This window comes from Pseudopipra pipra, chromosome 3 (assembly GCF_036250125.1).
Source record: "Pseudopipra pipra isolate bDixPip1 chromosome 3, bDixPip1.hap1, whole genome shotgun sequence".
Classification (NCBI taxonomy): Eukaryota; Metazoa; Chordata; class Aves; order Passeriformes; family Pipridae; genus Pseudopipra; species Pseudopipra pipra.
The window spans coordinates 30679141-30706476 of record NC_087551.1 but is presented as its reverse complement, the minus strand read 5'-3'; the positions used below and the strand labels follow the sequence as shown (position 1 = coordinate 30706476).

The 27336-nt window shown below is 42.1% G+C and overlaps 2 protein-coding genes across 2 annotated transcripts in view; one reads left to right on the top strand and one right to left on the bottom strand.

Annotated features, from left to right (window-relative positions):
* Positions 1-27336, bottom strand: part of KCNK5 (potassium two pore domain channel subfamily K member 5) — a 575865-nt gene that overhangs the window by 409205 nt on the left and 139324 nt on the right. The window lies entirely within an intron of this gene.
* GLP1R (glucagon like peptide 1 receptor) overlaps positions 1-27336 on the top strand; it is a 92036-nt gene that overhangs the window by 31918 nt on the left and 32782 nt on the right. Inside the window, exon 4 of the mRNA XM_064648472.1 lies at positions 25769-25878. Coding sequence (XP_064504542.1) covers positions 25769-25878 — 110 coding nt within the window. The remainder of the gene's footprint in view (positions 1-25768; positions 25879-27336) is intronic.

Genomic DNA, 27336 nt, shown 5'->3' with positions numbered 1-27336 from the left:
GTGGCTGTTGCTGAACCCTCATCTGACCAAAGGAATATTCCCTACCACAGGATATTGTGGTTGGCAATAAAAGCTCAAGGAGAGGGGGAAGAGAAGGGTAGAGGCATTCAATGGTGGTGTTTTGTCTTCCCAAGTAATGGTTTTACATGCTGAGGCTCTGCTTTTCAAGAAGCAGCTGGGCATCTGCCTGCAGATGGGAAGCAGTGAATAAATTCCTTGTTTTGCTGAAGGGTTGGTGGTATGTGCAGGTGGAAATCCCTACACTAATATGAGAATATCATCACGACAAAGGTTAAAAATTTACACACACAGTAATACTGCACCCCTTATCCTTTCACTGCTAACCATGAAAGATTCTCCATAGAGGAGAATGTGGCAACATCCAGTCCCAGCTTTTCCCACTACCTCTTCCAGTTACTTATTTATCTTGACCAATAAGATTTTTCCATCTTACTTTCTCCCCCATCCTGTTGAGGAGGAAAAGCGGCTGGATGGGTGTTTGGCAGCCAACCAAAGTGAATTCATTGTTTCCACCATGGTAGCTCCAGGAGCTGTGAAGAAATCTCTGCTCTGGTGCCTGCAGCATCTCCTCACTTCTGCCTTCTGACCAGAGTGCTTGTAGGGCTGTTTCTCACACCTCTTTTCTCACCCCTCACTGCCAGGCAGTGTTTGGCTCTTCCTTGCATATGTTTTCCCTGAGGTGGCACCATCGTGGCTGAGGTGCTCAGCCGTGCCCTGCAGTGGATCTTTGGAACCGGTCACGTCCAGCATGGGACAGCTCCAGCCTCTCCTTGCAGAGGCCACCCTCGATTACCTCTTCAGCCTTGCCTGCTTTCTGAGTGACCTCAGAAGTTGAAATGCTGTTTGGTAATCCTCTTCAGATTACTATTAAAGATGTTATGCTTTTAGAATGGGTAAACAAGCTTTTACAAATGTATTAAATTAATATTTACCTTATAGTTCATTAACATAAAATGATTGGATGCTGCAGAATTTCTTTCCAATAGTGCTATTCTTTCTGGATACCTAAAACTCTTCACAGAATTTAACTTTCCTTTTAACCTGTTTACTTTCAAATTTTAAGACCCTGGACACAGTTATTTGACTTCCAACTGCTCTTGAAACATCACTGCTGGAAAGAACCAAGGTTTAACAGAGTACTGCAGATTAATAAATTATTGGAATGTGCAATATCTTTCATACTTTTGGAAATAAGATTTTTTTAAAGAAAAAAAATTAATTATCCTGAAAACAGTGTTTATTTCAGTGAAAAGAATAGCAGCATTTTGTAAACTCCTTGCTAGGGAGGATTGTGAAATACTTTAGAAATTCATTCAACTTATGGATGTGTTCCCTTGTTGTGTGTATTGTGCATAAACCTCAACCTCTGTTTTATCAGCGAGAAATAAGAATGGAACAAGGAGGCCTTTCATTGTCTAATATAAAACAAGAAGTTTGTATTGGTGCCAGCTATGCAATTTAGGAGCCTGAATTACCTGATAGTATTCTGTGACATATTATGGAGTTGTGTTTGAAGTGAATGCTAATGAGCTGCCATGATGAAGAGGTAATGTCTTTATAATGGAAGATCTAGAGCAAGAGGAAATTGAACACCCTGTGCTTTAAAGTGGCCACTAAAGCATGCTTATTACTTGTTCTTGCTTAGCCCCCGACTTGGAATTTGAAATATATTCTAGCACTGCAGGGTTTCCATATCATCACCTAATGAAAACAGAGAAAATGAAAAGATGAGACCTTGTTTGGGGAGCACCTTCAAAACCTGTTCAGTGAAGGTCATCATTAAGTATGAAGTGCTTTGGCCAAGTGTACTCATTTAAGACTGTTCCTTTGATTAAGAGTCAGGTTTTCATAAAACCCTTGCTGGGGGACTTTATGTCATATCCCCAGAAGTCCTCTGGGGATTGAATTGAGTGACTTGAAACTGATTGCTGTTTATGATGGGGTACTGAAATGGAGGAAGCATTGAGTGCAAGTCCCCATGATTTGACCACTTGTGTAAAAAAAGTGTAGAAGAGCTGGAAGCAGGGAAAGGTGACCCAGGAAGCATATAGAGGCACTGATTGTTCAAAGATAGCATTAGGAAAGCCAGAGCCCACCCAGAATCTGACAAGTGATGTGAAGAGCAACAAGAAGGGCTTCTAAACAGATATGAGAGAAAATTTGGATCCACTGCTGAGTGGGGCAGGAGGATCTTGTGGCAAAGGTTGGGGAAATGACTGAAGTATTCACTGCCTTCTTTATCATTACCTTACCAGTAAAACTTACCTTTAGCAATCCCAGGTCACTGAGATCAGTGGTGAAGTCAGGAGCAATGAAGGCTTATTCTTACTGGATGAGGCTTAGAATATGGAATACTTTAACAGGACATATACATGTCCACAGAACTTGGTGAGACATATTAACAAGTGCTGAATGAGCTGATTGATGCCAATGTGAGGCCACTCTTTATTATCTTGGAAATGTCATAGCAATTGAGAGAGATTCCTGCAATTGTCACCAGTCTCTTCAAAAAGTGCAAGGAGACAAGTCTGTGAACCTATGGAAGATTTGCTTCTGTCAGTCCCCAGGCAGGTTAATGGAGCAAATAATCCTGGAAACTGTTTGCAAGCACATAGAGGACAAGAAGGTGATTGGGAGTAGTCAGCATGGATTTATGAAGGTGAAATCATGCTTGATGAACCTGATGAGATGACTAGACTGGTAGATAAGGGAAGAGCAAAGGATGTGTTTATCTTGACTTTAGGAAGGTTTTTGACACAGGCTCCCATAACATCCTCATGGCTAAACTGATGAAGTTTAGGTTAGACGAAAGAACAGTGGGATGAACTGAAAACCGCCTGAGCTGATGGCCATATGCGGTTGTGGTCAGCAGAACAAAGTCCAGTTGGAAATCAGTACCCTAGTGGTGTACCCCACAGCTTGGTAGTAGTTGTATTAGGAAGAGCATCCCTGGCAGCTCAAGAGGATGATCCTTCCCCTCTACTCTGTAGTGTGTGACACATCTGGAGTGCTTTGTCCGGTTCCGGGCTCCCCAGTGTAAGAGAGATGTGGGCATACTGCAGCAAGTCCAGCAAATGATCATGAAGATTAGTAAGGGATGGGAGTGTCTCTCTTATGAGATGAGACTTTGGGAGCTGGTATTCTTCAGCCTGGAGAGGAGAAGTCTCAGGGAAAATCTTGTCAAGGTGTATGTTTACAAACCGAAATACAGGAAATTTCCTTTTAAGATAATTATTTTACTGTGAGGTTGGTCAAACACCTCAGACAGGTGATCTGGAGAGGTTTTGGAGTCTGTCCTTGAAGAAGATGATGACAGTCTGACTGGACATAGATGTGAGCAACTTGCCCTTGTTCACCCTGCTTTGAGCAGGGTATTGTGTTAGGAAATCTCCAGAGTCCCTGTCTGTTGTCTATTTTGTGCTCGTCTGTTATCATCTTATTAAAAAAATATAGTAACTCTTGGTAACTAGTTACTGTCAGGTGTTACAAATTTCTCTATGTGTCAGCTAGAATATGAGATGAGGAAAAGAATTTGTATGGTAAATGTTTGAAAAGCTGGAGTGTTCCTTGGTGAATTACAGGTCTTGCAAACTCGATGCTTTAATATCTCTTACTCTGTGTACCACTCTTGTCCCAGTGGCTGTCAGTCTTGATCCTGCCCTTCTGCACATCTCAACAGCAGATGTGGCTCAGCATGTTGCCTAGCAAAGGGGCAAGCTGAAAATGTGAAGAACTTTTTACCTGCTGAGCAGGTATGTGCTGTGTCACTAGTCCGACTGCACATGACGTTAGTAGGTTCTTGTTTCTACTTGCTGCCACAGAGGTGCTCGCCGAGGTGTAACTTTCTTCTTGCTCATTTAATGGGGCAGCTTCTGAATCCCTGCCTGGGTTGTGGGCACAGTTCAGCAGTAATGCTTTCTCCAGGTCTTTGAATTACTCGTTTATCTCCAGGTACAAGAGCAATTGCAGGGAGATGGGAATCTGTTCACTGAAAAACTTGGGAGTTAAACTGGTGTTCAGTGCTGTATGCCTGTTCAGGCTTGTGTGTATACAGACACTCAAGACCAACCTTTCACAAGACAAATCCATGGAGGATGGGCCTGCAGGTCTTCTGTGCTAAGCAATGCGTGCACTTACAAGGTTTTTTTCTTACAGGACCACTTGCCTTATGATTGCTACGTTCATCTGTCCTTTTTGAAAGTGCTGCTTGCTAAGGCAGCCTATAAAGTACAGCAGAGACCATCAATACTGTCCTAGTCTTATCAGATCTGTTTAGAAACGCTGAGACTGAGACTTCTTTTTGTTGTAGTATTACATAGCAGGTGTATCAGCATCCCTGCCAGACTCAGTATTGGTGTGCTGTCTGCAAGGATGGACTCCAAGGGCTGGGAATATGTTTGTGATAATTGAATAGAGGAAAGATCACAACATTAGACCCAGATATTATGCTTGAAACCATGTATCCCTGTACTGCTTATGACAGGCAAGTAAATTAAGCCTGAAATTTTAGAGGAATTTTTGGTTTATAGGTTGCACTGAAATACTTGGTATTCATTTGTGGGTGTGCCTTTGAGATGTGACCTGAGGGTTGGGTTATTATGTGTTTCTTCAGTGGCACTGCACTGCTGTCTTTTTTCCGTCTCTGGTTGTGCAGCAAACTACATCAGGAATTTCACCCAACTGAAATGTGGGTTTTTCTCCTCATTCCTTTGAGTCTTGTCTCTTTTCTTCTCTCATGCGGATCAGTTTTCTGATTGATGTGATTGTAGCTGTATTAGTATTCATGTGCTTCAAGTGTATTGGTGGTTATATTATTTTCTTAACAGGAAATTGTGAAATAAGAATTCACAACTAAGAATAAGAGTTCATAAAGTCACCTGTGTCCCTTAAGTGCCATATAAAATACCTTTGTGCCTGTAGTGAGGAAGCCATTTGGGACAGTGAGAAGCAGTATCACTGGGGCAAATGGAAGGTGGAAGGGAATCTAATTCTGGTCAAACAAAGCACTCTGATCAGGGCTCTGCAGTGAAATTCTGAAGTTTTCTCTTTGGGAAGACTTCTTGGTTTTTGAAATATTGTTTTGAAATGCTTTGAAAATATGAAGCAAAATGTCTGGACTATCAGAACATGCACATGCTTGACTTATGCCCTGCTTTGCTTCCTTACCCCCCAAAAGCCCCCAAAACCAAAGCAAAGCTTTTGCTTATAAATCTTTGAAATAGCAAACTACAGAAGTTTCAAACCCATATGAGCAGTTTTATTCCAGTTCTCTTTGGCTTTCATTTGTTCTTATGCAACTCCCACTGTGGGCAGGTCTTTACAGGGAGATACTGAGTAGCAGGAGGGAGGTTATTGTTAAATGAATTGTTCTGCAAAGTTGCCAGCGCACATCTTGGACCACAGCCAAAGCTTGTTGAAGGCAAATGTCACTTGTGGCTGACAGAGTTGAAGCTTTTGCTTCCCTATGTGAAGCCTACTTAGGTTATAGTAGCATTGAAGTTACACCAGGTAAAGTTGGCACACCTTGCTATCTGCATTGTAACCAGTGAGATTATGGCAAGTTCTAGAGACGCAGATGTCTCAAAGTTCAGTCAGTGCAGAAACTCCAAGGGGAGCAGTATTCCTTTAAGGGATGGTGGGCACCTTGCCTCACTGTCACTGGCTGTGTGCTTTTTCTTGTTACCTTCTTATAATTGAAGGCTGGCTGCCAGTAACACCATGTGGATTTGGAAACTGTGGAGCTGCACAATTCATCTTGCAATTATGCCTCCTCTGGGGTTCTGATATTTTATTGTTTAATAGCACTAAATCCTTTTTAATTAAAAAACCTTCCAGAGGTAGTAGTTTCAGGCAAGAGTTATGTGAACAGTAGCCACATCAGTTGCTCCTATATGCACTGAGCAGCACAGAGTCTGGCTGCAGACTTGCATCAACCCATGTTGATGTTACTGGGATCTCCACTCAAAATCTTCTAAAATCTTTGAATGCTTTTTTCTCAGCTTAGGGCCTGTCTATAGTTTTGAGGTGTCTGACACCTGAATTGGCTTGACTGCTGATCTGTATCTGTATTGGCATCATGTTATGGCACTGTAGTGAATTTTGAAGCAGCCTCCTGATTGTCTTGCTTGCTGTGACTGAGTTAGTTTGAGCAGTTTTGGTGTCTGTTTCTTTGGAGTAAATGAAACTAGAAGCTGTGCCCCAGGAGTGCATTGGATTCTTTTCAGTCCAGGACCTAATGATTTGTCTGTACTACTATGAAGTCTTCCAGTATGACCATACATGGGCCATTGGAGGACTTCTGAACTACCAAACTCTTATTAAATCATGAATGTTTCTTGTGCCAGGTAAAGGGCCAGGTGGCTTGTACGCCTTTAAATGATGTCGTCCATGAAGCTTCAATGCTTTGTGATTCCTTATGTTCTCTAGATTCACTTTTCTCCTAGAAAAGAAATCCTTTTCTTTGTTTAACTAATAACTTCTGTTGTCATTCACCTTTGCTGGAATCACTTGTCTCCTATAATTCACTTTATTATCTGTATTATCCTCTTTTCACTACATTATGTGTTACAATACTGACGCCTGCTCCTTTGTTCTCCCAGATCATCAGGCAAAGTACAGCCTGGGGACCCCTGGAAACAACATTACTGTTCAGCCTGTGACGTGAAAGACCTGAAAGTCTCTCTGGTGGGAGAATAACCCAGCAGCAATATCAGATCTCTGATAGTAACCTTGTGGCTGCCTCTGGCTACTAGAGGTGCAGTCTGATGAAATAGTGGAGATCTGCTACCACAGCTGTACTTCACACAATAATTTTGCCTGGTCACAGAGCATGAACCAAGCTTCATGTGGGGCTGTGGTAATGCAGAGATCAGAGACCAGGTTGCTGGCTTCAGAGTACCTTTAGTTGCAAGGATACATCCAGGTCATCTTCTTCTCACTTTCCCCCGCTGTAATCTACATTTGAGATCCTCTTTCCAGCACTCCCCGTTTGCTCGCTGGCAGAACTTCTTTACCTGATGTGTCTTTAGATAGGTGTGGATGCTGCATGAGGCTTTGGGTGGAAGTGGGGCATTACCTTGGAACTCCAAAGTGCCAGAGGTTAGCAGTTTACCCCTGAGGATTTTATGCTTTTTTAAAGCAATTCCCCTGGGGCTATGAGATAGACAAACCTTGTGGTGCAGCAGAGATGATGGAAATTGTCTGCACAGTCCCCACCCAGCATTAGTCTCTGGCTTAGTCCTGGCTGTTGTTTAGATTGTAAACTAATACTTTCCTTCTTGTGTGGTGTCTTCGTCTACCCAAAAGCTGTAATGATAGATTTACACAACTGTAATCACATCATATACCGCAATATTGCAGATCCTATTCCCTGCTGTACAAGCAGCCAAAATGTAAGTGTTGAAATGGATTTTGTTTAGGATCAGATAGTTTAATCTGTGATTGTTGTGCCCACCAAGGAGAAGGGCTGAGAAAGGAAACAGAACCTTGTTGTGTTTGTCAAGGTGTTGCCACAAGTGCTTTGTGTCTATGGCATGATCAACCATGACCCAGGTGAGAGAAATTTTCAAGTAGACTTGTGCCTCAGCAAGGATTTTGTTATTGACTGCAGATGGGGTGGCTAGTAGCACAATGCCCTCCCCACAGCAGAGAGCTCTGGGCTGGGCAGGTGGCAGCATGGTGGGGAGAAGGCTGGTGGTAAGCACTACTTTGGAGTTGGAAGCGTAATATAACTGACTTTATCTGTATGTCTTGCTCAGATGTTGTTCCATGAGCAATGTGATGCCACTGGTGTCCTAGGTACACCATATGTGGGCCACTGGAAAAGCTTCTGCAGCTAACCTTTTCCTAAATGTGGTTTAGTGCTCCCCACATCCCCTTGCTATCAAATGTGGTTATTGAGGGTTGATGTTCAAGCTGCTGCACTCCTGGGGCATCTGCTGTGTTGCAGGATTAAATCCACTCTCCTGGTCCTCTTCCCTTTCCCTGAGTTGCCTGTGTTTGGGCACTGTTCAAACTCAGAGGGGGAGGGAATTTGGGGACAGAGTGCCAGCAAAAACAAACAAACAAAAAGATGCTTGCTTTGGCTTGTGAGACCTCCTGTGGGTAGTGATGCTGCAGTGGTGAAACTCTACTGTTGCCCGTGAAAGGCAGACCGAAGGAAACAATATATGTTGTTTTCTAGAGGGGTTTATGGAAAGTCCTACAGGCAAGGAAGCAGACGTTTGTGTGAGTTTTCTTTGAGACTGTTTTTGAAGTATGTGCATGGCAGGAACATTTTGTTCAAGGTACCAAGTTAGACCTTGTCTGGTTTAATCTCTCTCATTTTTTGTTTAATCATCCAGTTTCACAGTTTGAGATAGTCTAAAAACCAAGGTAGCAGATGGCTACGTGAGTGAATAGTTAAAGTACCTGCTTGTCTTTTTACGTGCAAGAAAATAAATTTCACTTCAAATATTGGATACGGTGAAGATGATTAGACATTTATTAAACTTCTTCCATTCTTTGCATTAATAAAACTAAGCTTCCAGAAAGCTCTCCATAATGCTGAAAAGGGGTGTGACCTTTTTTCAGTGAAAAAGATGTTGCTTTGCATTTGCTAACCCATAAGCAATTCAAAATTTATACTTCCTTGCACTATAAGCTGTCTCAAGCTAATTGGCAATTTCAGTTTGCTTAAAGTAATAATAAAATCTTAGCCTTTCAAGTTCACCTCTGCCTGTGTTTGCCAGTCTCCATCTGGTAGTACACCAGAGAACTCTAACATATGTTGTTCATCTCAAGGGTAGATGTAGGGACTGTTGGCAAAAATAATTTTTGAAGTAATTAACAGATAGATATTATTAACGTGCATTTATTTTGGACCATGTGGCAGTGCCATTCTCCATTTTATCAATTTTCTTTAAGCAAATGAAATATATTTTTAAATAAATTACTGGTGAACTTTAGATTGAGCTACATGCAATAGAGCAGTGGTTTATGACCTTTCAGCTGGGCTGAGATGTGACTGTCCTTTAGGGACAGTGAAAAGCTATCTACTGATTCCTCTTCTGCTGCAATCAAAATACATCAGATGTGTTACAGAACACAAGGAGACTTTGCATGTGACCGGACACTGAAGTGCGTGAGTGGGTGATGGGAGCAGCTGCATGTTGTTCGTGTCAGGTTCATCTGGTCACCTGAGGCCTTCCAGGAAGAATTAAGTTTTCTATATTGCTGGACATAGTATTAATGCTGGACAGCCTTGCTGTAGGATATCAGCTTGCTGTGATATTTAGAGCAGATGGCAGGACTTCATGTTTTCCAGCAATTTTTCAGTTATAACTGTATCATATTTTTCTTTCTTTTAAAGTAGTTCCTTGAAAAGTACTGTCAAGGATGTCAAGGCACACCTCAGCAGAGACTTAGTTGAGCCTCATCCTGCGACTGCTTGAGAAGTTTCCCTCAGCTGATCTGACCATGAATAGGATATAAGAAATGAACACCATCAGATCCAGCTGCAAGGAAGTTACTGGACTGCCTCTATGCCTTGCCCATGCTAGTTGAGCAGGTAGCTAGACAAGTTTGAGCTTACCAGTTACCTTAGGCTTCATCTATGCTCTCAGTACACACTTGCATAACTGAAGTATATATTATCTACTCACTTTTATTTGTTTGCAGTACCAGTATATTCTTAAATGGAGGGACCTCAAACCTTTCTTCACATTACTTACACTTCAGAACTTGCAGTTTTTAATTGCAGTGGACAAGGAGTAAACTGAACTAATTAACAGCCTAGATAAACATAGTGCTTGTGTGTGCTACAAAATTAAATGCCTTGCTGAAAGCAGCTTATTAATTATCGGGCTTACTTAAATGTTGCTAATTAGTAAATTACTGATTTTCCCCTCCCCTCCCCTCTCAAAGTCCCAAAAGATGGGATAAAATATGAATGCCTGATCTTAAAACAGCATAGGTGGAGAGCAACTTGCTTCAAGAGCCATATGGCCTGCAACTCACTTCTTCCTCCCTTTTTCAGGAATCCCTGGCACTTCTTTTTCCCAATACCCTCAGTTAAATTATGGTGAAGATACAACTTAGTCTACTTATAGTTTTATATAAAAGTAAGTGTAAAAACAACTCAGTCTTTGCCTCTTGAAGTTATTAACTCTCTTTGAATTTTTAATAGTATTTTCATTTGGTAGAGTAGTCATGTAAAAAATTTGTACTGCCTTAATAGGTGTCTGCGTGTAAGTAGTCTAATTATAGAACATCCTCCCTTTCATGCCATTTCACAAATGCAGCTTTAATGTGAAAATGTGCTAACCTATACAATGACTGCACTTCCTAATCATGCACCTGGTTTTATTTGTTTAGCAGTATTATCCTTTCCCATTTGTGTGTTTTGTTGGTAACTTTTACCTTGACAGTTTTCTGTCATACACTAGATTTTTCCCCTGAGAGACCTAGGACCCTGCTATGAATTTTGAAAGTGTGTCTAATCCTCCTCAAACATGCTCCAAATGGTAACTGTCAGGATTCCCATGCAACACTTTATTTTTCCTTTGAATAAGAACAAAGTTTTTCTGGGCAATATGTTTATGAGAGAACCTGGGTACATGACAAGTTTGACAATAATAATGATGGTTGGTGCCTGGGCAGAGTCGTCTGACCCTTCTGCTTCTAATTTACTTTTTGACAATTGGAATGAGCAGAAATGAGTTAGGCAAAAAAAGGATCAAGTGTTCATCAGCATATTTCCTCTGAAGGCAAAAAATTGGCTTTCACACACAAAACCTGCCTGATAATTGTCCTGGAGCTTAGTGAAGCAGGCCACCAACAATTTCCTTTAAGCAGAATGAAAGCATGGTTAAAATGTGGAAAATGTGTTGGTGTGGCTGATGAATGATAGTGGGCCTCTAATCTTTTAAAAATGTGACGTAGCGTTGGCAGTGGATATTCAAGGAAAGGATTGTGCCTTGGCAGGAAAAGCAAAGTTTAAGTCAAAAGGATTTTATGTCCATCCAAGTACCTTTCAAGCAACAAAAATTGAGTGGAAACAAAAATGAGTGGAGAACTTGGGGAAGATTACCAATAAAATGGTGTAAGAGATCCCAATTTTGGGTCAGGTAGGTCCCAACTTTGGGTTGGAGGGTAAGAATCAGTGAGATTAATGTAAAGCTTGGCTTTGTAATGGAAAGGTAAATCCAGACCTACCTGCAGCTTTAGTGGCCTCCAATCACTATTGACAGAAAAGATGGTGTTTTTCTTAATAGAAATGACTTGGTGCTTTCTTCATTATTTGTAAGAGCTTATATTTAGTAGCTTACAGGTTTGTAGAACTCTGCTTGATGAGATTCAACAAAATCAAGCTCTGTTTTAAGGCTGATGTTTTTCAAGAACATTTTTTTCAAAACATTAGTCTGTATTTCAGCGTGTGGATGAGGAAGAGTAATATGGCTCCTATGCTATTGGTGATATGACTCTTGCTGCTCATGGGGATCAATTCCTTATATGTGCTCCCTGGACTTCCTTGAGTTTGTACCTACTGTCTCCAGAGGCTACATCAGTGTGGAGCAGTGTTCCTCTCTCTTTAAATATTGTGTGACTGTTGGGGTCAGATGTGCTTTTGGTGCGTGGGTTGAGCAGGACTTCTTGTGCTCTTGTCAGCTGCAGTAGACTCCAGATCTGAGAGCAGAAGCTCTTAATTGACTTCACCCCACCTTGCTGGTTGGCTGGAGGAGGAGATGCTGCTGGGGTGCGATGAGGAAGGCTGAGAAACAGGCTGGTGAGAAAGGAGATTTGAGAGGCCGGAGTGAAGTTGCAGTTTTAATTATGGTGTTTTTGGAGAAAGGCAAGCCCAAGTAGGAGCTGAGAGAGAAATAGGAAAGTGTGTAATGCTTTCATACATTGTAATACAGCATAGAAGTAAGCATTGTAGCAACAGGAAGGGCTGGAGAAATTAGCTGAAGAGGAGAAGCAAGGAGGGGAATGGAATTAGGGGAGAGAAGAATGGTGTGACAGTAGCTGAAAGGAGTGGGGCAAAAGAGGCAGAGAAAAGAGGAACAGTTCAGGACAGGAAGGAAGAGAAATTTAACAGAGCTTGAAATTCAATTATCAGTTTTCCCTTGTTGTATAGCAGAGAAATCCATTGGCCAAGCATGGGGGTATCTTGATGTGGCCCAGGGCAGTGTCCTAAGTGATAGAAGTAAGAACTGTATTTCTTTTTATATTTGAGCTCGGTGGGTTTGGGGTTTTATTGCATAATACTACCTGCAGGGGAGAGACATGAATGAGAGGAGCCCTGCAGAGAAAGACTTGAGATCGATGGTTGATGGAAAAATCAACATTAGCCAGCAATGTGAATTCACAGCCCAAAAAACCAACCATGTCCCAGGCTGCACCAAAAGGAGCATGGCCAGCAGGTTGAAGGAGGTGATTCTCCCCCTTCTACTTTGCTCTTGAGAAGATCCCACATGGAGTACTGCGTACAGTTCCAGTGCCCCCAGTATCAGAAGAAAGTGGAACGGTTGGAGCAAGTCCAGAGGAGTGCCACGAAGTTGATGAGAGGATTGGAGCACCTGCCCTATGAAGAGAGGCTGAGAAAGTTGGGGCTATTCAACCTGGAGAAGAGAAGGTTGCATGGAGACCTTATAGCAACCTTCCAGTGTCTGAAGGGGGTCTACAGGGAAGCCAGAGAAGGGCTCTTCATCAGGAACGGCAGTGATAGGACAAGGAATAATGGGTACAAATTGCAAGAGGGGAAATTCAGGTTAGATATTAGGAAGAAATTTTTTACTGTGAGAGTGTTTAGACACTGGAACAGGTTGCCCAGGGGCATTGTGGATGCCCCAACTGTGGCGGTGTTTCAAAGCCAAGTTGAATAAGGCCTTGACCAACCTGGTCTGGTGCAAGGTGTCCTTGCCCATGCCAGGAGGGGTTGGAACTAAGTGATCTTTAAGGTCCATTCCAACCCCTTAACATTCTATGTTAATAGAATGGTCCATTCCAACCCCTTAACATTCTATGAGGATGCAGCTTATATCTGTAACACAAAGTCTGCAGAGAGTGTAAGAGTGATGTTTGAGGAACTCCTTTAGCAGTTGATACAATTTCTCTTTAGAGCTTCAGATGCTTTAGCTCATGTATAAGCTTTTAACCAATGCCAGAATGCACAGCTTGCTCAATAAAAATGTCACTCTTCAGTCTTTGAAATGCATGAGATGCTTCATTGTATTTGTTCTGCTTTGAAGTATCCACATTCTTTACCTTCTGTAGGTAGTGGGTAATACTTGTGGAATTATAGTCAGCTCTAAATGAAGTTTGATGGTTTGAGTTCCTTTTCATGATATGTTTTACAGGGGTCTGTGCTGAAAGCGTGCCATTCTTTAGGATTTTTTTGGACTATCTTTATAACTGTCCCATGAGACATGATAAATTTAGGATTATTGAATCATTAGTTCTGTATACCATTGGTTTTGAGGATAACTAAATGCTACTAATTTCCTTCTTGCCAAAGATTGGCTGTTTGTTTGCAGCACCTGGCATTGGTTTTAGCCTTCACGTTCTGGAGCTTCTTTTGCGCAGAAGCAGCATCAACCAACTGGTGTTTATTTGCATGTTTACTTCCTTCTTCCTCCTAGCTACGGATATTTAACATACTAGTTGTATGTTGGTTTTTCTCAAAGTTGTTTTTCCTAGCTTTAGCTCAGCAAGCATTATGCTAAGGATTTGTCTAGTTGTTTCCTTTCCTTTTAGCTTGTTTTTTCCCTTCACTGTCTGCATGTTTGTTTTTTTTATTTAGGAGTGTTTTTTGTTTATTTTTATAAGGCCTTAGGGCATGGGCATGGTAAAACAGATCCCTTCCTCTGCTCTGGGAAGACTTTAGTTGTGTCTCTTGCATCCTTTTAAGTAAACTTTTTATTGCATAACTTTGTTGCTTCATTTTAATATCTCTGAGATGGCTTCTATTAACTACATTAACCAATCCAATAACTTTAAAACACAAAACCTCTTAGCACTGTTTTTCTAAGTTTATTTTACATTAAGCTACAAATCACGTTTGTTGCAATAAATTTATTGTATTTATTCTGAACAAAACTTTTAATGGTGCTTTTTGGTACAATACCAAACCTTGACAAATCTGTACCATTATCATAAATACATGTTTTTCATAAACTGCCTCCCTTTATTACATTTAATTCACGTATCTTTTATAGTTCATAAACACTCTTTATTGAAAACCTGATGCACACATAACATACATGCATGCATTTTTTTTTTTAAGTGTATTTCAAAAAATTGTTAGGTGTCTGTGTGGTCTAGCATAGGTAATACAGCCTCAAAGTTACTCTAATTAAATGCTTGGAGGGTATAACTCCTTTTAGGGTAATGCTCTGTGTTTAAAAAACAGTATTGTTTTTCAGACAGCTATTTTAAATTTTACGAGATATCAAGTCCTACCTAATGATGTATAACTTTGCAACTTAATGAATGCTTTATGGTTTGGCATAGTTCTGTTTGCTCACACAACCTTTATTGGCCACCATTATGTGAGTAGTTATTAATGATGAAGCTATAGTCTCTGTATATTTTTTTTTTACAGATTTTAATCCTTCACTATGAAGAATGGGTTTACTTGTGAGATATGTAGTAAAGGGGGCTCTTCTCTGCAGGATCATTGCCTCATTAACTGAGGAAGTTTGTTCTGAGTGAAGCAAGATATTGCAGAGCTGACAAGGATGATCTCTGCACTAGGTGAACTGAATATGCCCATGCAGAACAAATTTGGGGGCTGCATAATTATCTTTATTGTATAAATCTGACTTTTTTTATGTGACTAAAATATGCTCTTTATTTTTTAGGTCATCTCTGTACACATACAAGATAATAGCCCTTAGTGTTGACTGGGGAGCTGAATTGTTGGTAGTCTTTGAATGGACCATACAAATCAGAAAATGCTGTATTTGATATAGACTTGATTCACTCTGCTTAAATATGATTTGACATTTCACGGTAGTAAGGATGAATAATTTCACAATAAATTATCTTCCTCTATTCTGAATAAAACAGTGGATTCTGTTGGAAAAAAATGTATGGCTGTAGAAACAGTATTATTGGAAGGAACTAAAATCCATATAAGTAGCTTGAGCTTGAGCTTAACACTTCCTAATTCAGGAATCTTTAGTGTTGTTGCGTTAATGTACTTTCAGAAGGAATATTTTTAAATAAGTATTTATATGCAGACAGTATCCCTTGGGTGATGCCAGTCAGCATCGTCTCCATCTGCAAAGACTCTGTGCTTTTGATAGCACAGCACAGGATTCAGGCTCTGAGGATTTCTACTGTGTACAGGGTGGGATGTGCAGCCTGTTGCGTGGCCTGTGATTGCTTAATTGGACCTTCCCTTGCTCCGTGTAAAGGTATTTGTTAGGTCTGCGCAAGCTCACATCAGGTGATCAGTGCAAGTTCTTGCTGCAGGAAGAGAATAATTTTAAGTAATGTTATATGGTTTGGGTAAGAGGTGGGGAAAGAAATTCAAAGACTGCCATCACTAGGGCCTAGCTTGAAAGATCCAAGAATCCCTCCAGTCTCTTCCAATAAAAAACAATAGTACTGCAAAGAGGAGTGACAAGAGGAGCTAAAAAAAAATCAATGCATCCACACTCCTACTGAGGGATGGACATGAACTTACACAGACCTAACAGATACCTTTACACAGTGCAAGGGAAGATCCAGCTAAGCAAGCACAGGCTTTTTTCTTGTCATTAATAAAGAAAAGGAGTTGAAATGACTAATACACTACAAGGGAAGAGAAATAGTGCAAAGGAATACTAAATTAAGTACCTATAGTTAAACTGCCTGTTGAGGTAATATAATTTTGGACAATGTTCGGGTAGGCAGTGAGCCCAGCACAAAGGAGCATTTTGATAAATGTGATTATTGGGCAGTACTGCGGGCTGGGGCTCCTCTGACTTCCTGGAGGCTTCAGGATCAGGCTGCTCCCTACTGTTGTGTTTTAAGCTGCATGAGTCCTGGGTTTAGGATGTCTTTGCAGTAAGCAGCACCAGGGTTGGGACTGAGTGACAGTTAGCAGCAGCTTTTACAGCCAAGAGTCATTCCTTTCAGGAGAGCATTGCCCAAGTCACACCAAGTGATAGCTGAACAAAGGCTGCTGATGGGGGCACAACCTCCTAAATTCTGATAAATTATTGTCCCCATCAAAGGGCAGGTTGCTTATTTCAGGAACAAAACAGTCTGCATTGAAGACTGTCGTGATTCTCTCATGCTGCAGAGGTCCTTGTTTTATGGAGAAAATTGTTACCTTTTCCAAAACAATTCCCCTGCTGGAAATAGAGAATGGATATTAACAGAGGAGAGGTCTATAATACTTGACACAGAGTAGACAGACAAAACCGCAGTCTCTTGTTCTTCTCATTCTCTCATCTCTCTGCCTGAATAGAATTGATTGGCTAGGACATGCTGTAATTTATTTTTACAATGAATAATGTTCCAGTTTATCCTCAGGAACAGTTGGGTGAGTAATCTCACACTGACCTTGACACCCTGATGTTGTTAAATGCAGATCAGGTTGGCTGTTTTAAACAGAGAAGTCACTCAGTTTGGTGGTTTTTTTCTAGCAAAAATGGACTAATAAGTGAATGTTTGTGAGCCTCTTACCCATGTTCTCCATATGTAAAAGTATTCAAATACTAATAAGATTTGATTTGATTTGATTTACAAGTTCACTAGATAGATATTATTAACTTCAGTGCTAACTCTATCTTTTGTCAGCTTACAGAGTTTGAGTTTTGGGCATCAGTCCATGTTTCAACGTGTAATTCTAATGAGATGTGTGATTGACACTGTTCAAATAAACTGGTCTCATTAAGCTGCTGTTCCAAAGGTTGTGCAAGTTTGTGAGTGCATTTAACTTAAAGGTTAAATAAAATTGGATTCCCTGTGCACCAGCTGTAGATATATTTGTTTGTTTGCAGAGGATGATAGCCAATTCTAGAATGCAATAGAATGATTGGAAACATTGACTTTATGGTAACAAAAAACATTACAAGACAGGAAAAAGGTATTGCAGGGTAGCGAGGAGGCAGGAACCACTCAAACCTTCAGAAAAGTTTGTTCATCATGCTGATCTACTAGAACAGAAGCTGATTGTTGTATGTTTGGTATTTTCACTGCATTAAAGGTAAGAGGGCCTGAGTCACTGTGAAGGATTCGGGCATGGATAAATGTGAATCACCTCTGACTAAACCACCTGCAAGCAAGAAGTTGAAATTGCTCAGCAGTTGCAGAAGAAGCTGTGTGCGTGCCTTCCTTCTGTCTTGGCTCACAGGCCACCTCCAAGCATGTCGTTGTTAGTTTGCCTCTGTGTGTATTAATAACTGAATTTTTTTCAGCAATGGCATCATGTGAAGGCTGAAGGAAATGAGGTTCCTCGTGAGCTGTGGATCAGGCCCATAGCAAAGGCAGAATGTGTACATATACCATCTCCATTTATCTGTTTTAGGACATTGAAGATCTCATCCATCTTTATATATATATATGTATCATGCTGTGTGAAATTTGGGACTCTTGGGTCTGTGGCACTGGGCAGTGTCTTCTGGGGGACTTCTGCAACTGCTCACACAATGTTCAAAGATGTCAGTGCTCCTGGACTGGGTTTGCCTCACAGGTCCTACATGGTGCTGGGGCTGGGTGTGCCCAGCTGCAGGGGATCAGGAGTTTCGTGTGTGTGGTGTATATCCATTACTGGGCTGTTCATGGCTCCACGCAGTGATGTTGTGTGGGTACTGTGGTGTTCGACGCATGGCTGAATATAATCTATTTCCACAACAGTGAAACTTGTTTTCAGATTTCTGAGAGTAACTTGCTGCCTACAGGGCATCAGCCCTATGCTTTTTTCATGTCCTGGTTTGTGCAATCTCTCAAATCTTTCATAAGCATCTCTGTATTTATCAACCAGAATCTCAATGTTGCCTTAAAGTGCCTGTCAACATTTTTTAACTTTTTCTATCTCATAAGCACTTTGGCTAATAAATTATTCCTTAGACCAGATGTATACACTCTCACATTCTGATATGCAGTCTCTTCTATTCTGATTTTTGGTTTGATTAATTATTTTACTTCTTAAGGCTCTTTCTGGGTACAGGCAGCCCGGTTAGTCTTCAGTTACCTTTGAGTCCTGCACTGATGAGTTTTGGCAAGCAGTGAGGCTATGGTAACCTGACACAGCCAGCATATGGCTACCCAGAAGTCCATAAAAGTATTTGTGACTTGTAGACGTGGCAGGACTGTTCCTGTCCAGTGTAATAGCATTACATTATTTTTTTCTTCATATTTAAATAGATCGCCTTGTCTTTCTGTCTGATGGCAAATTTCATGTTTCATCTATTTTAAACACTTTGATTCTCTAATATATGCCAGGCTTCAGCATACAATAGATTTTCCTCTTTTTTTATTGATAACATTTCTTTTTAAATAATAGAGAATTAAAATATGTCATGGTGATGTGAAGATAAAATAAATACACTGAGGCTAAGCATTCATCTGAATTAGACTTTGCCACTAGAAAATACTGACGGGGTGGAATTCACAAAGCGTTTCAGAGAATGTGAAATAATGTTGGGGTTTGGGTTTTTTTATTTGTTTGCTTGTTTTTTAATTAATTCTCCTTTAGCAATTCTTTTTCTTTCCTTTTTTTTTTTCCAGGAATATAGTAGAATTTCTTTTCGTGTGAGATTGTATAAGCTATAACCATGTATTACAAGACAAAATTATTCGAAGAAACAGTGGCAGTCAGATTGAACTTCTGAGTCCTGTGATCCTCTGGACTTAAACCTCCAGGATTTCACCTTCATTGGCTTCAAATATATAATATTTACTGATTCCCAATTCCTAACGCTGCTTTTGCATAGGTGTTTTGAATGGCTTACTTCAATATGCTGTCCACTAATCCTGAGGGGGAAAAAATTATGCTTTCCTACTTGCTACCCTCCATCAGGTGTGAGATCCGTAATATTGTCATAGAAGCACAGAATGGTCGGGTTGGAAGGGACCTTAAAGATGATCTAATACCAACCCTCCTGTCCTGGGCTGGGACACCTTCCACTAGACTAGGTTCCTTAAAGCCCCATTTAGCCTGGTCATGAACTTTTCCAGGGAGGTAGCATCCTCAACCTCTCTGCACAACCTGTTTGAGTTCCTCACCACCTTTGTAGTAAAGAATTTCTTTCTAATATCTAATCTAAGCCTACCCTCCTTCAGCTTAAGCCCATTCCCTCTTGTCCTATCACTACATGCTCTTGTGAAAAGTCCCTTCCCAGCTCTCTTGAAGCCCCCTTTATGTACTGTAACATGCTATAGCATCTCCCCAGAGCCTTTTCTTCTGCAGGCTGAATGGCTCCAGCTTTCTCAACCTGTCTTCACAGGAGGGGTGCTCCAGCCCTCTGATCAACTCTCTGGACTTGTTCCAACATCTTTCTTGTTTCGGGGGCCTCAGAGCAAGAGGCAGAACTCTGGGGGGAGTCTCACAAGAGTGGAATAGAGAGGCAGAATCACCTCCCTCCACCTGCTGGCCACACTGCTTTTGATGCAGCCCAGGACAGGGGTGGCTTTCTGGGCTGCAAGAGCACATTGCTGGGTCATGTTGAACTTCTCATCAACCACCACCTCCAAGTTCTTCTTCTTCCATTCTCTACCCAACCTCTACCTGTGCTTGGGATTGTCCTGTGCACAGGACCTTCCACTTGGCCTTGTTGAACTTCATAGTGTTCACACAGGCCCACCTCTCAAGCCTGTCAATGTCCCTCTGGATGGCATCCCTTTCCTCCAGCAGGTTGACTGCACCACACAGCTTGGTGTTGTCAGCGATCCCACTGTTTGTGTTGCTGACAAAGACATTAAATAGTGCTGGTCCCAATACTGACCACTGAGGACTGTCACTCTGCACTGCTTTCCACTTGGACTTTGAGCAGTTCACCACAACTCTTTGAGTGTGACCATCCAGCCAGTTTTTTATCCACCAAGTGGTCCATCCATCAAATTCACATCTCTCCAGTTCAGAGTCAAGGATGTTGTGCAGGAGAGTGTGAAATGCTTTGCACAAGTCCAAGTAGATGATGTCTGTTGCCCTTCCCTCATCCACCAGTGCTGTGACGCCATTGTAGGAGGCCATCAAATTTGTTGTAATTCACCCTTAGTGAAGCCATATTGGCTGTCACCAGTCACCTCCTTATTTTCCATGTGCCTTAGCATAGTTTCCAGGAGGATCTGCTCCATGATCTTGCCAGACACTGAGGTGAGACTGACCAGTCTGTAATTCCGTGGGTCTTTCTTATTTCCCTTTTAAAAAATGGGGGTTATATTCACCTTTTCCAGTCAGTGGGAACTTCACTGGACTTCTCAAATATGGTGAATAGTGGCTTAGCGACTTCCTTGTCCACTTCCCTCAGGACCCGCAGATGTATCTCATCGGTCTCTTGAAGCTGTGTCACCATGGTAAGGAGCTACAGGAAGAAGTGAACAGGCTGCACAGTATTCAAGCGAACAAGCAGAAGATAGGCAGATTATTATTAGAGACACTACAGCCTCAAGACTCTTGGGACTCTCAGTCCTCCATTGTAGTGGAGAAGCAGATGGACTCAGGACCCTGCAGGGTGATTAATCAAAGGCATGTTAGTCAAAGGTGTGTTAAAGATGAAGTCTGGAAGCAGGTCACAGCATGTAACAGGAGGAAGGTTCCTCTTCCTGCTCAGAATTTGACAGATAGGATTGGCATCTTCTACAGCAGGTATGAGGCTCTGGAACTAGAAGGCCAGACAACTGATGAGGTGAGCAGAGGTCCTTCTGGGATAGTGGGGCCTCCTAAAACTGTCTCCCAAGGGCTTGGGTAAGGAACATTACTGGAAAACTCTCCAGTCTAGTCAGGCACTCTGGTTACTATCTGCTATTGGTTGTTCAAACTGGCAGCGATGAAATAACAAAGAGAAGTCTGAGGACAACCAAAAGAGACTTCAGGGCCCTAGGATAATTGGTAGAGGGATCGGGAACACAAGTAGAGATTTCTTCGATTCTTCCAGTAACAAAGATTGATAGAAATAGGCAGGTCCATCAGGTCAATGAGTGGTTCTGAGGTTGGCATAATGGGAAAAATTTTGGGGTTTTTGACTATGGGATGATCTACTTAACACCTGGTCTACTGACACCTAAGGGGATGCACCAGTCTCACAGGGGAAAAAGTATTCTAGCACAGGAGCTAGCAGGGCTTGGTGACAGAGCTTTAAATTTGGCTTAGAAAGATGAAAGGGACAAAACTAGACTTGCCAATTATGAACACTGGGATGGTGTGCCAGAGCTTGAGGAAGCAAGCACTAACGCAATCCCTCAATCTGCTTCACAAGGTGTTGGCTACAGTCTACCACTCCTGAAATGTTTCTACACCAAGGCACGCAAGCATGAGGAACAAACGAGGAGCTTGAAGCTTTGGCCCAGTCCCAGAGATTTGATATCATTGGCATAAGTGAAACCTGGTGGGATGAGACCTGTGACTGGAGTGCCTGATTGGACAGTTACAGGCTCTTCAGGAGGGATAGACAGGGCAGAAGAGGTGAAGGAATGGCACTGTGTATAACAGAAATGTTAGAATGTATGGAACTCACAGTTGGCAATGGCACAGTTGAGAGCCTCTGGATAAGAATCGAGGGACAAACAAATAATGTGGATGTCATTGTAGGGGTCTACTATAGACCTCCTAGACAGGACGATGATGACAATGAATTATTCATTGAGGAACTAAGAGACACTTCAAAATCAACTGCCCTTGTCCTTATAAGGGACTTCAACTTGCCAGAAATTAACTGTGAGCACCACACAACTGGTACAACCCAGGCCAGAAGATTCCTAAAAAACCTGGAGGCCAGTTTTATGGAACGGGTCCTAAGGGACTAAGGGACTTGGAAAGGTGCTCTCCTTGATCTCCTCCTTGTCAACAGAGTGGATCTCATGAGCGAAGTGTAGATTTGGTGACCGTCTTGGCTAGAGCAACCATGAAGTGATCAAATTTAAAATCTCTGTTGACAGGAGGAGAAGTGCCAGCAAAACCTCAATTCTGGATGTGAGGAGAGCACACTTCAGGCTGCTCAGGGAATTAGTAAGCAAGGTCCCCTGGGAAAATTTTTGCAGGTGCTGGAGTCCAGCAGTGATGGTCATTTTTCCAACATCACCTCCTAAGGGCACAGGAGCAGGCAATGCCCGAGTATCACAAGTCAAGCAGGTGAGGCAGAAGGCCAGCTTGGCTACCAGGAATCTCCTCTTGGAAATAAGGCAAAGAAGGAAGGTGTATGCCCAGTGGAAGCAGGGTCAAGTGATGGGAAGAATTCAGAGATGTTGCTTGCCATTGTAAGGAGAAAATTCACACAGCTAAAACTCGACTGAAGTTGAAGCTGGACAGAAATGTGGGGGACAATAAAAAGATTTTTTTCAAATACATTAATGGCAATAGGCAGTATAGAAATATCGTCATCCTGTTACAGGATGAGGATGGTCACCTCACAGCCAGGGGCAGAAATAAGGCAGAGATATTTAACACTTTCTTTGCCTCTATCTTCAACACAGATTATGGACCAAGAGGGTCTCAATGCCCTGAGCTGTTGGACCATGACTGCGAAAGTTACCAACACCCAGTCAACCCTGAAATTGTGCAGGATCCGCTGCTCCAGCTGGATCCCTACAAAACTGTGGGCCATGATGGGATTCATCCAAGAATTCTCAAAGAGCTAGCTGATGTCGTTGCACAGCCTCTTGATAATTTTTGAGCAGTCTTGGGATTCTGGAGAGATCCCAGCTAACTGGAAGCTGGCAAACGTTGTCTTGATTTTCGAGAAGGGCAAAAAGGAGGACCCTGGAAACTACAGGCCTGTCAGTCTCACTTCAGTGCCTCGTAAAATTATGGAGAAGGTTATTCTGAGAAGTATTGAAAAACATCTGAAAGACAATGCAGTCATTGGTCACAGCCAGCACGGCTTCCTGAGAGGAAAGTCCTGCTTATCAAACCTGATTTCCTTTCATGACAAGGTAACCCACCTAGCTGATTAAGGGAAGCCAGGAGATGTAATCTTTTTGGATTTCAGTAAAGCTTTTGATACTGTCTCTCACAGGATCCTTCTGGATAAAATGACCAGCACAGAGCTGGATAAACACACCATGTGGTGGGTGAGCAATTGGCTTACGGGTCGAGCACACAGGATGATAATGACATCAAACTGGCGACCTGTCACTAGTGGGGTTCTGCAGGGCTCCATCTTAGGCCCTGTGCTCTTCAATATCCTCATAAATGACTTGGACACAGGATTGGAAGGGACACTAAACAATTCTGCAGACGATACAAAACTGGAGGAGCTGTTGACTCCCCTGCAGGGAGGCCCTGCAGAGAGACCTCGACAAATCAGAGGACTGGGCAATCACCAACCATATGAAGTTCAACAAGGGGAAGTGCCCTTGGGATGGGGCAACCCTGGATGTATGGACAGCCTGAGGAATGAGATGCTGGAAAGCAGTGCCACGGAAAGGAACCTGGGGGTCCTGGTCGGTGGCAAGTTGAATATGAGTTAGCAGTGCCCTGGCAGCCAGGAGGGCCAACCGTGTCCTGGGGGGCATCAGGCAAAGCATCCGGTCGAGAGAAGGGAGTGTCCTGCTCTGCTCTGGGGCAGACTCACCTTGGATATTGTGTGCAGTTTTGGGCACAACAATGTAAGGAAGACGTTAAGCAGTTAGAGAGCATCCAAAGGAGGGCAATGAAGATGGTGAAGGGCCTTGAGGGGAAACTGTATGAGAAGTGGCTGAGGTCACTTGGTCTGTTAAGCCTGGAGAAGAGGAGACTGAGGGGAAGGTGTGGCTGGAACACTTGTTGGGGAAGACTCTGGCAAAAAATTTGTTAAATACCTCACAGCCTTCTCCATGTCCTGGGTTGCCAGGTCTCCCATATCCTTCCTGAGAGGACCTACATTTTCCTAGTCTTTCTTTTATTGTTGGTGTACCTGAAGAGGCTGTTTTCATTACCCGTGAGCAGCATTGTAGCAATATCCTAGCCTAAGGAAGTGGTTGTCACTGACAGTAGATAATGAGAGCAGATGAAAAATGTTCATAGCAGTTAGTTTCTGTGAAGGTATGTGTTGCAGGTGGTTACCGAATATCTCTTTCTGTTTTTGTGTAAACATACACAAATAGATGTCCTTAATAGTAAGAAAAAAACCTCCATCGATCATAACTTAATTTTTGTATCAACTTTATATTATTTCTCACTGGTATATTCTGTGTACTAATTACAAAGGCAAATAGGCTATGCCTACCAGAACCATTATCAGTCACCATTTAGCATACTCATTAAAAATGGCTTATTAGAATGTTAATGTCTATATTGTTTTTTCAAGCATCACTGTTAACTTAGAGTACCTAATACAAGTGTGCTGCTGACAATTATCAAACAGATTACCAGTTGCCAACTAATATGCAAAGAGCCTACTGGATTGTTATAATTTCAAATAAGTTTTAAAATTTTCCTTTTGAACAGAAATGCCAAATTCTAACAAGTTCTATTTTGCAGTAATGAGGGAGCTGACAACAGGATGAGGTTGCAGCAGGCAAGGATAGGTTTGAGAAAAAGCTGTAATTGAGAAGCACTTTGGATGCCCTTGTAGGACTGAATCCTCCTAACTGAGCTTCTACCTCAAAATATTGTATATTTCCAAACATTAGGTGTATGCTAATCCTGGTTGAAGGATTGACTCAGCTTTTGAGGGGTAGCTTTGTAATATTGAATAGGTCTGTTTACTGGGTCAGAAATGTGATTAGTAAGAAACTTTCTTTGCAAAGCATCTGACACTATTACTGTACTATAAGGACAACTCTACGTTGCTTATGTATACAGCTGTAAAAGTTGTTAGACTTCCCCAATTCTCTATACATTAGAGAGGGGGGTTGTTTTCATATGCTATGGCTGAGTGCTCCTTTTCCTTTGCACTTTTATTTTGGTGCTTCAGTCTGATGTAATTGTATTATGAGCCATTTCAACATACCTGCTTTTACAAGATCGAGCAACTAACTGCTTCAGAAAGGTGTTTAATTTATTGTTGATTTCGTTATTCAAACACATAGACAGAAGGAATAAAAAGAGCACATGGGTAGTTTAGGCAAAGATTTATGGCTTCATTTTGTAGCACAGATGTCTGTATAAGCATTTACATGTTGGAAACCCTGTGTTAGCATATCTCTTCTGGGGTTTCTCTGACTCTGTATTCTCTTGGAAAAGAAAAAGCACATTTAGTCTTTGTGCACCTTCTTTTCCATGTGGATTTTGTAGCTGAGGCTTAACTTTCCCAGAATTTGTGTGTCTCAAAATCTAACATTTCAGCGAGCTGGAAATTATGGATGTTGTGAAATTCACACAAAGATAGCGGCAACTATTTCAGGCTATTGTTGCTGCTGAACGGTCAGCAGTTGTCCTGGAGCATCTGCCATCTGATCCCTTGGCGGCTGCGTATCCTTCAAAGCCTCTCCAAGGATGAGTAGCAGAGTGTCAGCCGCAGGCAGGGGGTGGGTGAAGCTCTACCTCTGCCATGCTGCAGCTTCCCCCTCCATCCAAGAGGGTGATAGGTGAGGAAGGAGGGGTTTATGGAGGCTCAGAGTGCTCTGTGTGCCTTGCCCCTCAATGAAGCAGGCTCTCCTCCTGTTAACCCTGTGGCTCGTTTTCTCCTGGCAGTGCTGCATGGGCAGGTGTACCGGTTCTGCACCTTGGAGGGGACATGGCTGCTGAAGGAGAATTCAACCCTGCCCTGGAGGAACCTGTCTGAATGTGAGTCCTCTGACCAGGTAAGAGTTTTTCACCCCTCTTGATGCTGTTGTTTAGGACAAAGCAGAAGAGAGGAGGATAATAGTCTTTGGTGCCCATGCGGTTTTGTCCGGTCAAAGTAATCTTTTCTGTCTCGCTTCAGTGAGCCTGATGGTAAGAGATGTCAGGTCTCTCCCCTTCAACAAAGGGAACATGGAGCGTAGACTAGAGTAGGTTTAAGTGTACATGAGAGAGCCAAGAGAAGTGAATCAGATCATCCCAGCTGTGGTGCAGTGCAAGAGCTCAACTGCAGCTCACCCCACTCGCAGGAGTGACCTAATGTTATTCCTTTCCTTTTTTTCCCATTGTCACGTCATTGTAATAGTGACCACTTGCTCTCTCTGTCTTGTTAGTAGCTATTAAAGTGATTAAGATGAACTGAACTGAAGAATATTTGCTTTTCACCTTTGGGCAGGGGGTAGTCCCTGCCTTTTTTTTTTTTTTGCTTTTTTTTTTTTTTTCTTTTTACCTTAATTTTCTGTGGGCGATGGAATTAGGCTTGTCAGTGTTATTTTCTTGCCCTAGTGCTTTATACTCTGCAGGGAGCTGAGACACCTGGCACCAAATGAAGGAGAGCATAGGGATTTCCAGAGGATTTTTGACAGCCATTGGCGTCAGCTAGCACACTGTGTGCATTCCCATGACACGTGATACCACTACTACTGTGAACCTCCAAGGGCGATGCTTTTCCTCACAGAAACTGAGTGCACTCTCTCTATCCCAGAGTACTAGGCACTAGTACATTATCTAGTCTAAACAGTTCAAGTTCATGAAAGTCTCAAGTGCTGTGGGATCTCTGCCCTCTGTAGTTCCCATTGCTCAGTGCCTCATACTTCAGAGGGAATAATGGCTGCAGAGTAGGAGGAGATGGAAGTAGAGATAGTTTCTGTTCTCCAATTTTGTAAAATTTAACCTTTTCCTCTAATTTGCAGCCTTATTCCTTGTCCCTTTCATTTTCTGGGGAATCCCAGCAGAGCGCATTTTCATAAAGCAACCTGTAAGCTTAGTCATTTGACTTTTCCTTCTTTGCCATTATGGTTTCTTCTAGAGCTGTGTTGGGACATGCCAAGGAGCGAGTTACTTTAGTGGTAACACTTAGTCATTTGGCACCTGCCCCCAGATTTCCATGAACTGATCTGAATTCTGAAACCCTGTGTACACAATGTCACTCCCTGAAATGTGAACAGCCATGTTTGGTTTCCCAGCTAATGTATATAGAGCCCCCTAATAACTTACTTTGTTTTATGCATCTGGCACATGAGAACAAGAGCTTGTTTTTTATAAGTTTGCTATGTGTTATGTTACGGTTGTTACTAAAACAAATTCTAAAGGGGATGTTAGTGAATCTTTATAAAATAACATTGTTTATGTGTGCAGTGTAATTTTGATCTGTGTACATGTTTTAAACTGTAGGGTTTCAGTAGTTTGCCTAAGCTTTG